General features: G+C 36.7%; 1 protein-coding gene across 1 annotated transcript; it reads left to right on the top strand.

Annotated features, from left to right (window-relative positions):
* Positions 1–3746: 3746 nt before the first annotated feature.
* LOC134652800 (putative inorganic phosphate cotransporter) lies at positions 3747–12801 on the top strand. The gene is made up of 9 exons (XM_063507967.1): positions 3747–3807; positions 4137–4322; positions 4771–4909; positions 10050–10273; positions 10651–10803; positions 11397–11529; positions 11824–11945; positions 12202–12324; positions 12615–12801. Exons 3-9 carry the CDS (start codon positions 4789–4791, stop codon positions 12789–12791), a joined length of 1053 nt encoding a protein of 350 aa, XP_063364037.1. The 5' UTR covers positions 3747–3807; positions 4137–4322; positions 4771–4788; the 3' UTR covers positions 12792–12801.
* Positions 12802–13415: the final 614 nt, after the last annotated feature.

Raw genomic sequence — 13415 nt, forward strand, 5'->3', positions numbered from 1 at the left:
AGCTTATAGGTACGTAGTTACAGACTTTTGAGCTTCCTTAATTTTTTTGTACCCTAAAGTACGATTCCCACCGAACGGTCGGAGCCGTCGCGCATTTCATATTAGTACGGCCTCGAGCCGGTCGACTTCTCGCGGACGCGGACGGCTCCCGGTCGGACTCCATCGCTTCTGCCATAAGGCACATTGAAAATGCGCTTCGGCGCGGCCGGATTCCAGCCAGTCGGTGGGAATCGTACATATATGTATGTAGTTTTTCGTCTTTCTATAACCGATTCGGTTTAAGCTTTCACAAAGCTGTTTTATACTCTTTTTGAAATGTCATCTTTCAGTTACTAATTTTTTATTTTATTAGCACTTAAAAGCATATTTACAAATTATGCAAAGCACAAATTTCACTTATTATTACGAAGTCATTGACCAAATAAGAATGGTTTAATAATTATGTCAAGTGACAGACAATGGCCAGGCTCGATAATCATAATGAACACTTTTCCAAAATGTTATTGAAATATTATTTTATGCTGTTAAAATTAAATATACCTACATGTAACTTGTAATAAAATACGAATATTTAATTTAACGATTCTACGTATGTATTCGTAACTAGCTGGCAAAACCGAGTAAAGTAACAATCTTTAATAGGTACCTACCTAACCCAATTTCACACTAACTTACTGCTTACTAACGGCGCTATCTGAGAGGCTCTTGGGAAAAACTACAGCTGCGGACCTAATGCAACTCTTCACTCCGTTCATACATAGTTACCGATCGACTATTCTAATGCAAATAATAGTCATATACATATACGTAGCGTAGGAAAATAGGGACTACGTTTGTATGGAAAAGCAGTCGTTCACTATCCTCATAAGTTTACTAAATAACAAATTTTTAGCGTTGCAGACTAGTAATTTTAGGGATTAACCCCCATTCATAAAACTTTAAGAGCCTGATTTAGTTAAAATATGTTTTATCCCATTGTTTATCCCTTTCTTAAAAATACATAAGTCAAAATGATAGATAAAGACAAACGATTATTATCTTTGAGGTTTGTAGCGCGTTTATGAATAAGGGAGTAATTCTTTAAAGTATTAAGTTTTCATTTATTCGAGAGGATACTCACGCACAGATGTTGTGGCATCATTTGTACCAGTTTTTGTTATAATCAATATAAACGCGCGACATAATGATGGATGGCAGGTATCCGAAACGAAGCAGAAAGGCAAGCCTTTGTAATTATACATCAAATTAACATATTGAATGTGGGTACATGTAATGATATTCTAGCACACCCTTTGTCAAAAACAGCTAAAGATTTATACAAATTAGATAATTTAGGAATAGATTTGTAACAATGTGGGTGACATCATCAAATATGAGAAAACCCTTTTATTAAATAAAGATTTAAAAAAAACCGCGCAAAGTTTAATGCAGATGTCGCTGCAATCGTCTAAAAAATCATAAGTATCATTAAAGATACTTAGACCAAGTTTAATAAAATTCACAGAAACATCACTATACCTTATCTAGAGATCATTTTTTAGCGATAAGACGGCCTTTGTTTGTGATGCTGTTTTCTTTTGTATTGTCTTCTCTCCTTCTATTGAGGTATTCCAGCGGCGGTAGCACGGTCGCATTTTTATCGCGTGTCACCATGCCTGTCACATTCTAACAAGTCTGTTAGTGGGAAAGTGACGGGCATAGTGACAGGCGATAAAAATGGCACCATGCTGCGCCCGCAGAGGTATTTATATTGTAATGTATTCCTATTTTTATTATGGTTTTCGAACAGTTGGAACTATTTATATCATACGTGGGGTTTTAACCTTGTTTTGTTGCATTTAATGGTTATAGCAACGTATGAATTGACCATTATACGTATGAAGCTAAGGCCTACCGTTTAACCGATAGCCTTAGCTTCGTATATACATATATAAGAACATATATTACACTGGTAATCTTCTGAGCATTTGGCTCGCCTTCGTAGACAACCGGACATATACCTAGACAGATCGGTCACCTTTCAAACTAGTCTGGTCTAGGCTATCTACATACCTGTTAGGTCACAATAGCTTCATTAGATCGACGGCAGCAGGCCAAATGTATTTGTACCACGACACTTAACTATTCTAATGTGAACCTTATTGTAAAAAAATAAAGTGTAATCATGTTCAGTGTGCAGCGAAAGCTAATATGTAATTACGGTCAACGCCATTGAATTGGGAAACGTATTTGATCAGATGTAGCATTTGAAACGAGTTTAGTCGAAAATCCGAGTGATATTAGTAAGTACATAAAATTGTGGTGGATATTATTTTCATGTGATAGTTACTGTTACATATAAAAATGATTGTGAAATGAAATATTGCTGAACGTGTAAAAAAACTTTGCAAATAATAGTACATTTCGATGCTAGTGCGGAAGGTATGTCATTACTTCACGAGTACCGAGATATCTTGCCACGAGCCGCAGGCGAGTGGCAAGACTCGGGACGAGTGAAGAATGACATTTCCGCACGTGTATCGAACGACGTTTTTTAATACAGTTGCGAAAAAATAAGAAAAACATTGTTAATCGTACACTAAACAAAAGTGGTAACAGTGACAGCTCGGTTAGACGTCGTCTTTAAGTATATTATATCTATGGGCGTTTGGCAGCTATTCCGTTCCATTCAGTCAACTTATTAAGAACGGAATTTTCAATATTGAATATTAAAAAATAAACGTGTTATATTGATGAAGAGGTAAGTAATTAAATATGAAATATGTAATATTTTTCGTATTCTTACATTAACGGTAGGTTTTTATGCTGATTACGACGTTTAAAGGAAACTAATATTAACACTCATCAATAAGTAGTCGTGAATTGGAACAAGTATAAATTTAAAAAAATTGGAAAAGTAAAAAGCACTAGTTCGAGATAACCAACTTTCCGCACGCTAAACAGCTACGTAAAGTAGCACTTTTTGAGCAACTGTATTAAAAATTAAGTTATATTCGTTACAGCTTTGACTTCGCCTCGGTTAAAATACCTATAGTAGGCAAAATCTTGGAGAGTGTTTGAGATCCTACCGATTAGGAATTCTGAAGTTTATTTTAACTTTGGGTTACAACAAAAAATTTAAGCTATGTAAGTTGTAGTATGTACAAACATAACAAATACGTTATATAAATAGAGGCATTTCTTTGATTAATCATACTATAGATAACATTTCAAATTGCAGCACAAATAATACTGTTGTATAGTGCCCATAATAGATAATGATTAATTCAGATGAAAATAATTATGATGAAAAAACGTCGCGCAACAAGGAAAAATCACGCACTATCGCTAATTTTACTGTATACGAAAAACCTGTGAAAATGGGTAAGTTCATAATTATGGTTTATGAAAATTGTTATAAAGTTTGTACTAATAATAATTTCAAGTACCTAACTTTCAATTATTTTGGAAGTGGTGTCGATCTATGAAAATGTTAACTTAAGATAATCCACCAGAAAACTTTTATTACTATTTTCAAGAAATTAGAGCCATTAATTTTATTTAATATTATTGTTGAAATAATTTCAGGGACATGTCCCTTAATCCAGATGTTGTACGTTTTGTGTATTATTTTTAGGGTACGGGTACCGACATCAGCAGACCGTACTGTTGTTTTTTTGTTATATGGTAGCATTCAGCTTAAGGTCATTTATGGGTGTAGCTCTGGTGGCTATGATGCATGGTCATCGTGATGAAGTCACAGAAGCTGTAAATAAAACAGAAATAGGAAACGTCGGAGTTTTCAATGGATTTTTTTTTCATGAACCGGTAAGTGAACTTTTAAGTAAAAAATAAGTAATTTCTCATAAATAAATCATCTTTGTTACGAGATTTTATAGCTGATTGTACTTTTTTCATCTGGTAACTAATACTCATCGAGATAATTCTAACAAACCTAAACACAATTAGGTTGAGTTCCTCCGGCCACCTTTTGTGTGCATCGTCAGATCAGCTCGATGGTATATAAATGTTACGGGTAGGACTTAATACAAAATTCAGATGCATCTAATTTCAAACGAGCGATTCATTTTCAAATTGACGCCGAAACCATTTATCAAACTATTGACTTATCTTATTATGTTCGATATTTGTTACAGTTTCCAACACTTCAATGGGACAAAAAGGCTCAGGACTATATTTTGGCTTCATTTGGGTTAGGATACGTAATCCTTCAGATACCAGCAGGCCAAATCGTCCACCGGTTTGGTACGCGCTACCTTCTTACTGGCGCGTTGGTCATAAACGGATTAATTTCTTTTTTCACTCCATGGGCGGCTTTTTACGTAAGTTCTTGACGGTATAGTCCGTCGATTTAAAGCTAGCCCCGAACGGCTTATGCATAAAAAATGGTTCAATCACTTTAATTGGTTATTGAATTACAACTCCTATGGAAATTGCAATAAGAATCAAAATGAACAAATGAAAAAAAAATACATTTTTTTTCGCAGGTAGCGGCACGTGCGGTTTTACTTAACACAATAGACAAAGGATTAGCCGTTCGAGGCCAGCTTCCAATCTACGGACTATAATCGTTCTTCATTTAAACGTTAACCCAGGGGCATTGAAATCTTACAATATAGTTTTATATAAATCTTCAAAGGGCATAAAATTACCTTTTTCATTTTTTTAATAACTAGTATTGTATAGTTTCTTACCTATTTCTTTATTTGCTTTTACATAATTAACAGTTCATAATTGTTTTGTAATACGAAATTTTGTCGTGATTTTCAGGGTGGTTGGATATTTGTCATGATTCTTCGGATGATTCAAGGCTTAGGGCAGTCTTGTTTCTTAGCAGGCATGCACAGGGCATTTGGAAAATGGGCGCCATTGGAAGAACGAAGCCAATTGACGGCATTTGCATATGGAGGTAAACATTGTATTCAATTTAAAATACATTTTGGTTTTCTATACGCAAATCTTCTAGAAATTGTCGCATATGATAAAGTCATGTGATTTTGCCCCAAACCGTACGGAAAACTGGTAGACTGGTACCGTGTATTCGACCTTTACTTGGACATAAATAATCAAATATTAAAGTGGAGGCAATTATCGCTTATAAGTATCATGGTTTTTTTTCGCACTACGATAATGGAATATTTAAAGCGAGAAACTCCTTATTTACAGTCTACATACACTGTACAAATTTCGCTTTGTCAGTAATCGTAACTAATGTTAATATAATGCGAATATTCAGTTCTCAGATGAGTTACGTTTACAATTTCATCTACTGTAGTTGGTGAAACCGTCTCATAGTGTTATTGATTATTGAATACACTCCTTTTTCTATGACAGCTGCAGCAAAAAAAAAAAAAAAAAAAAATTTATAAGTTATTATTAAAAAAGAAGAGTTATTATTAAAAAAATTGAGTTATTATTTAAAAAAAAATTGAGTTATTATTTAAAAAAAAAAGAGTTATTATTGTAAATGAAAACATACCTCTTTCAATCAAGATGATCGGAACTTGTATCTTTAAAAAAAATAAAGCGTCTGGTTGACGTAACTGGTGACCGAAGAGCTGGCGGCTACCTCGCACAACGTATCAGCATTGCGATACAGCGAGGAAATGTCGCCAGCATCCTTGGTACAATGCCTCAAGGGCCTATTTTAGATTTAAGCTAGTTTTTAATTTCTTTTAGTAATACACTGTATATATCTTGTTTGTAAATAAATGATTTTTCAAGTAAAAAAAAAAAAAAAAAAAAAAAAAAAAATAAAGCAGTTGTATTATACTATTATAGACAAATCATTCAAATGACATTGCTTTAGATATCACTGTCAGTCATTTAACTGACACATTTAAGTGCTGGAGTAGAAAATAGTAGTTTATGCAACAGTGATATAATAAGGGTTCTTAAAATTCAAGGGTCGAAGTTACAAAACGAGACGTAGTCGAGTTTTGTAAAAACAGACCCGAGAATTTTAAGAACCAATTATGAGCTGTTGCATAAACTACTATTTTCTACTCCTAAATGTGTGAACTTTGGCATTGAGAATGACAGTGACATTGACAGCTTGATGTTCGGTCGTATTGAAGTCTGAACTCCTAGTACAGCGTTAATACAAACAGTCCAAAACTCCTAAGATTTTAAACTTCCCGCTATGTTTTGAGTATGTTTGCTACTAATAAACGTAAAATACTTCCACACAGGAGTGTTTTTCGGAAAGAAACTAAAAGTATCTCAAAGTAAAATAATACTTACAAATTCGTACGTGTAGAGGAGCCATAAAACGTTCCCTTTTATTGTAACTTAGTCTACTCAAACTGACTACCCGACTATTGTCTATGAATGTGTGCGTAGACGTCATTGAGAATATCTCCGTCTTTCTCTAAGACGCAAGCGTGAAAGGGATAGATCTTGGTAGCATCGAACTTTACGAATGTGAACCTTAATATTACGGTCGTATGGCTTAGTAAACAAAATAGGACTTAGGATCTTTCTTCTTGAATCGAGCATCGACACCCGCCACAAGGCAAATGACCTCTTCCTCGGTTATGGTAGCCTAGTACTTTTTGGTTAATGTTTATCCCATTCAGTCGCCGTTGTGTCGCCATTAAGACTAGCCTATTGTGTCGCCAATATGTCGCCGTTACGTCGCCTGTATGTCGCCAGTATGTCGCCATTCAGTCACCAGTATGTCGCCGTTATGTCGCCGTTCAGTCGCTGTTATGTCGCCATTCAGTCGCCATTCTATCGCAGTTCAGTTGCCACTCAGTCGCCACTTAGTCGCCACTCAGTCGCCACTCAGTCGCCGTTATGTCGCCAGTATGTCGCCATCCAGTCGCCGTTCAGTCGCCAGTCAGTCGCCGTTATGTCGCTAGTATGTCGCCGTTATGTCGCCGCTCAGTCGCCGTTCGGTCGCCATTCAGTCGCCATTCAGTCGCCATTCAGTCGCCGTTATGTCGCCAGTATGTCGCCAGTCTGTCGCCAGTCAGTCGCCGTTCAGTCGCCGTTATGTCGCCAGTCAGTCGCCGTTATGTCGCCAGTCAGTCGCCGTTCAGTCGCCGTTCAGTCGCCAGTCAGTCGCCATTCAGTCGCCAGTATGTCGCCGTTGTGTCGCCATTAAGACTAGCCTATTGTGTCGCCGTTCAGTCGCCAGTCATTCGCCATTCAGTTGCCGTTATGTCGCCAGTATGTCGCCAGTATGTCGCCATTCAGTCGCCGTTCAGTCGCCATTCAGTCGCCGTTCAGTCGCCATTCAGTCGCCAGTCAGTCGCCATTCAGTCGCCAGTCAGTCGCCATTCAGTCGCCATTCAGTCGCCGTTATGTCGCCAGTATGTCGCCAGTATGTCGCCATTCAGTCGCCATTCAGTCGCCATTCAGTCGCCATTCAGTCGCCACTCAGTCGCCGTTATGTCGCCGCTCAGTCGCCACTCAGTCGCCACTCAGTCGCCGTTATGTCGCCATTCAGTCGCCACTCAGTCGCCGTTATGTCCCCATTCAGTCGCCGTTCAGTCGCCGTTCAGTCGCCAATATGTCGCCGTTGTGTCGCCAATACGTCGCCAGTAAAAAGGTATAAAAGGCCGGTGCGCACCACCGGCGATGCGGCGATTCATTCATTCTTCAACCATCGGACTAGCAGTGACTCTGGTTTTCGGTCGTATAATTTTCGGTGAGCAAAAGTTTCTCTACTACTGTTTTTATGTTTGTTTTTGCTTGGAATTATCCTGATAAATTCAAAGCGTGGATGTGGTGTCTGAGTTCAGTTTTACGGGGACAATATCGTCGTAATGCTGAATTTAGACTACTGTGGAGTTTCTTTGCTGCCATGTGGGTGATTAATTTGTGTAGTTATAGTGAAGTTTTCTACACTGTGTTTTCTAAGTGCCGTCACGTTATGCAATGACCAAAATCGTTGCATAACTGGGACTTGGAGAATGTGTCTGTGTTTGGTTTTATGGGGATTATATCGTCGTAAAACTGAACTTAGATAATGGTGTCTAAGGGAATTTCACTTCCGTGTTTAGTTAATTTGGATTTGTGAGTGGTTCGATTCATAAAATTGAATCTAGTTATTCTAGTGTTTTACTATGGGGTCTTTTGCTATATTTTTAAAACCAGATAATTGTTTGGACTGACTAGCTGGACAGCTCACCCCTAGCGGTGTTAAATGTGAGCTGTTTAGGAGTCTTTTTGCACCAAGATGAGGATTATCTTGGCACTTTCTTTTTACCAACATAGAAAATGAAAAACGTCTCCCTCCTTAGTTCTCCAATGTCCAGCTGTTAGATGAATAGTGGGGATGTCACGTGCGCATTATCCGGAGTAATCTGGGCCCATTTGAAATCTACAGTATTTGGAGGCTTCGTATATTAAATATATTTATTTATACCACTTATATACATAATAGGGACCTGTCTTACCCATGTTGCCACCCTGCCTTTGTGCAACCCGCCATGGGGGGAGACAAGACCACGAGCTGTTAGGTTGCATTCTCGGAATCGCTCGCCGAACTCTTACAGCTTCTAGTAGGGATACACTTGCGTATATTCCAAAGTACTAGGTCGATGGTAAGTACGAACTGTGCTTTGGTTATACTAGAGTAGGGACAAGGGTAGGTTTAGGGTAAATTCACACACTGATTATTCGGAATTTAGGGTTCGTTTTAGTCTTGGTTTGTAAAACTGATATATTTCTTCTTTTAAGGGACTTCAACTACGGTCTCACTATACTAAAATTGTGCGTTAATAGGTAAAGGGTTTCAATTGCTTAAATCTTCCAATATTTTTATTTATTTGGGGAAAATAATTAATGTAGAATCTTATCTCTATTTTTATTTATGAAGTTCTGGTTTTCTGGTGTAGAGACGAGGTACTGAGTATTACAATCATGTTTCTGAGGTATTTACTAAAAAAAATCTTAAATATCAAGTTGGGATTAGGAACACAGTCTATTCGGAGATAGAAAATCGACGACTAGCTGTTTAGGGAACCTTTGGCAGGCAAGAGTAATCCAAAGGATATTTTGAGTGAAATAATGCTCATCTTGATATTTCAGTCTCATAAAACTTGGTATATAGTCAACAAATAAACTTAGTACTTCGTTCATACTCCTAAAAAACTAGAAATACAGTTTATATTTTAGTTCTGGGGAATGGAAATGGGATTCGCATCCCTAGCTTTTGAAATAAAAAAGATAAGTAATTTTGGTGACTGATGGATACTTTGACACTTCTCTTCATAGTCATCTAGGCACGCATAGGTTCCGAAGTGTTGGTCATAGCCCGTCTGGCTAAAGAGGTAGGGTAGGAGTTCCAATTGACCTTGCTGATTGGACTAGGAGCCCCCAAACCTGCATCGAGCGTATGGGTAGCATATTTCGTATAGAAGCAGGAAGTTAATAATATTAACTTGAAACGCTAGGTGTAATGGGCTTACCCCAGGAGTGCTACTCATATGTTATCCCGGAGGCTTAATAGATTGTAGCAGGCTTTTACCAACCCCATTTTTAAACTCATTTTACCAAAATATTTCTTTTATATTCATATTGTCATATATGCTGCATTTACTTAACAAAAAAATATTATTTGAAGTAAAATATAACGTCATTTACATTACACTAATAAATTCTATTGACTTTAGGTACTATTTCTGTAATTTAATAAATTTTTCTAGTAAGTCATTCATTAACATCTTAATAACCGTGTTTCCAATATCATAATATCCTAAAGTCCAGGTAATTGTAAATAAAATCAGAGTCCAAAATATAGCTAATATTCATTAAATAATTTGGGGTACCGCGGTTCACTTCGAGGGGGTCCTAATGCTAGACTAGACGATTACGACTAAATCACACCAAATGGTCAAATTTCAGGGGTAAATCTAAAGGGGGTGTTTATATTATGGTTAGTAAGTAAGTAGGTAGTGGGAGGTTATTATGTAACTTATTTAGCTCCGTCCTCTCCAATAAGGTCTGTCGCAATAAGGACATCATGGTAAGGGCCCAGTCCTAACCAGTTCCAATCAGCTGTTTGCGTATAAAACATTATGAAAGGTTTTTACTTTTAGGGCAACCTTTAGGAACTGTGGTGGGGCTACTATTGACAGGATACTTAGCAGCTTCGCCTGTTGGATGGCCAGGAGTTTTCCGCTTCTATGGGCTTTTATCACTGTCCGTCGCTATCATTTTCTGGCTCCTTGGAGCGGACTCACCGGGACAACATCCACGAATTTCTGTTGCTGAGAGACAGTACATCGAAGAGGCTCTGAAAAATAATGGGGCCAAGAGAAAGGTCAGGCGTTCCCTTTCTTTTTCTACTTATTGTAGATTAAGTGCCAGTTGCACCATCCGCACTTGACAGACTGATCAACGTCACCCAACGCACCACGGCGGACTAGGTATGAAACTTTCTCTTCTGTAATATTAGAGCAACTACGTCAACAAAATATTAATCAAAAAAATTTAGCGAACTCTTTAACGATGACAAACAGTTTGGTGATGACGATGAACGATGACAAACAAACCGACGTTTAGCCATTTAATAGCAACACATATTTAGAACCCTTTACCTATCACCTTAGCAAAAATACAACTCTTTTTTATAGTCCTACTGAAAATTTAAATACTGCTCTGCTTAATTTAAAAAAAAAGAACAATTTCACATTTCAGAAACATCTCAAAGTTCCTTGGAAACAGTTACTATGCTGTAGGGGGGTGATCGCTGTCGCAATAGCCCATATCGGTCAGGGGTGGTTTCAGGTGACAATGTACTCTGAGATTCCTTCCTTTATGGACAAAGTAATGAGGGTCGATATAAAAACTGTAAGTTGATAATGTATTTTATGCCAATATCCTCGTCGTCCTGTCTAATAATGATATTACGATTATTGTATTACTAGGCAGGAACCACATAAAAGATAGTGAGTCTTTATTGAGAACTTTAGGCAGAACAAGGATATACTTAGTTTATTAGCTGTCTTAGAAAAATAGTTAAGAAATTATAGTAAAAGTTTACTTTAAACTGTGGAAATTTTATATCCTTTATAAATGCAAAGTTTTTTTTGCAACCAATTAGCTATATGAAGTATCCTACAATCCATAGATAAAGCCCATTTGACTGGATATAATCCTTGTGTATGTGTACGAGTATGTTTTACTCTACGGAGGTATTCAAAATTAAATTTTGAAATTTTATTAAATGTAGAAGGATTTTTATTAAAAACAATATAATTGCCCCTGAAACTTAGGACCCTATGTAGCTAACACATTTTCATTACACTTGCTCGAAAACGATCTTATTTCTTGCATGTGTACTCAAGGACAAAGGCCTATGCGCGAGAGTTATAGATTGTAAAAAAAAACGTTATTTTTTTTTTTATTATGATACTAATACATATAAAATAATTTGTTTTCAGAACGGCTTTCTGACAGCATTACCTTTCTTTGTTATGTGGCTTACCAACTTTTACTTTAGTTGGTTCATCGATATGATTATTGTCAAGAAGTGGGTCTCCGTCATCAATGCTAGAAAATTAGCTCAAAGTATAGGTACATTTTTATTTTATTTTTCATATAGCTTATTATTTTGGTTTCCCACTGTTGGACAAAGACCTCTTCTATCTTCCACCAATCGCCAAACATTACTCGTTACATCATACGCATTTTTTATAGATTTCTATTAAGTTATTGAATTATTCGATCAAACTGGTAAAAATATAACAGAGCCATAAGCAGTAGACTCTATTAACATAAAGACATTTTGACAATTACAAAATATTTACAATTAATAATTGACGATTGACCACTTAGCTATTTATAAGACCGATATGTTTTTGCTTTCAGGTACTATACCGACGATATTAGGATTAGTCTCTCTCGTCTACGTGAAAAAGGACATTATTGTCGTAGAGACGATTCTAATCCTCACTTGTGCTTTTGAGACGGCAGTGTTTTCGGGATTTTTTGTAAGTAAATTCTAATTGCATTATCAAAATTTGATAACTAGATTGCGTAATTCGAAAGAATGATCAACGACACAGAAACGACTCCCAAGTAATGATAATTAGCTGTTGGAACTCCATGAATTCCAACCTAATCTTCACCGGCCAAACAATGCCGCTTGTAACCCAGTTTAAGTACTTAATAAAATATTTAAAATTGTCTATCCATATTCCATAGTTTATGTTTTTGGCTTGGAATCTTACCGATTTTTGTTGACAGGTAAACATCATCGATTTAGCTCCAAACTTTGCTGGCACTATCATAAGCATTAGCAACTTTATAACAAACGTGTTTGCTTCCATGGCTCCTGTAATCGCTGGACTCGTACTCAATGAGGATGTTGTAAGTACATATTTTTAATTAACTGTCAAATATGGCCAGATGAAAATGAGATGATGATGAAAATGTGATGAGATGGGTTTAGAGGTGGTTTAGAGTCAATCTCGTTAAACTGACAGACACTGGATGAAACAAATGAATATCGTACAAGCCAATGTAACTGACACATCATTTCCATTGCTCGCGCCTCATATAATGGAATGTTAAATACATTTTATTAATAATGCCAATCATGCCAATAATGGAACCATAAAATAACTTATAAGTCAGCGAGATATTATTTTTTATTACAGACAAGCCAGCATCTTTGGGGGAAGTTATTTTTCATAGTAGGTGGGGTTTATTTGGTAACTTATTTGGTATACCTCTCAATTGGCTCTGCTGAAGTTCAAAAATGGAATGACCCTGAAGAAGAAACGAGAAGAAACATAGAGACAGGAGAAGAAAATCCAATGCTTCATTCTACATAATTTAATGATTTCAAACGGTGTTCATTTAGTGTTAGGTATTAAAGAATAATGAGTGTTGATCCTCTTAACATGAATGTATACTCAAATTAAGATATCTTGGTGCTGTTTGTGTGTGATACTTGTGTGTAAAAATATTAATTAGGGTTCATTTTCAAATAAAGTGTTTTTCTGCCCGTTACATATTATTTTCCATTTTCAATTAAACTATTTTTCTGCGTTTTGTCCAAATATAATACTTACCTGCTTATGAAATGTTAAATGTCATTCTCATCAGCTACAGAGCCAGTGAGGTTATCAATGGTACGAAGTCAATGTTGGGAAGATCGTCTATCTGGCAAGTCCGTCTACTAGCTATAACTCGCATGTTTGTATAAGTATACTGCTTACAATACGGTAATACCCATGCTAGATCAGATATCTAGTATGTACTAACTATCACTGGGTAAAGCCGCCGATGGACAGAAGTACGGACGGAGACTATTAGGGTAACATTCCTTTTCTGACCGCAGCTGCACTATTAATACCTACTGAACGCGTCGCTGTTACTGTCAATTTCCATAGTAAAATAATTAACAGTAGTGCAGCTGCGGTTGGAAATGGACTGTCCCCTGTTACGGACTTAGG

This window comes from Cydia amplana, chromosome 12 (genome assembly GCF_948474715.1).
Source record: "Cydia amplana chromosome 12, ilCydAmpl1.1, whole genome shotgun sequence".
NCBI lineage: Eukaryota > Metazoa > Arthropoda > Insecta > Lepidoptera > Tortricidae > Cydia > Cydia amplana.

Coding starts and splice junctions, on each gene's coding strand:
- LOC134652800 (XM_063507967.1), top strand. CDS start 4,789: ATGATTCTTCGGATGATTCAAGGCTTAGGGCAGTCTTGTTTCTTAGCA. Junction 4,910..10,049: donor GACGGCATTTGCATATGGAG/GTAAACATTGTA, acceptor TTTTACTTTTAG/GGCAACCTTTAGGAACTGTG. Junction 12,325..12,614: donor TCGTACTCAATGAGGATGTT/GTAAGTACATAT, acceptor TTTTTATTACAG/ACAAGCCAGCATCTTTGGGG.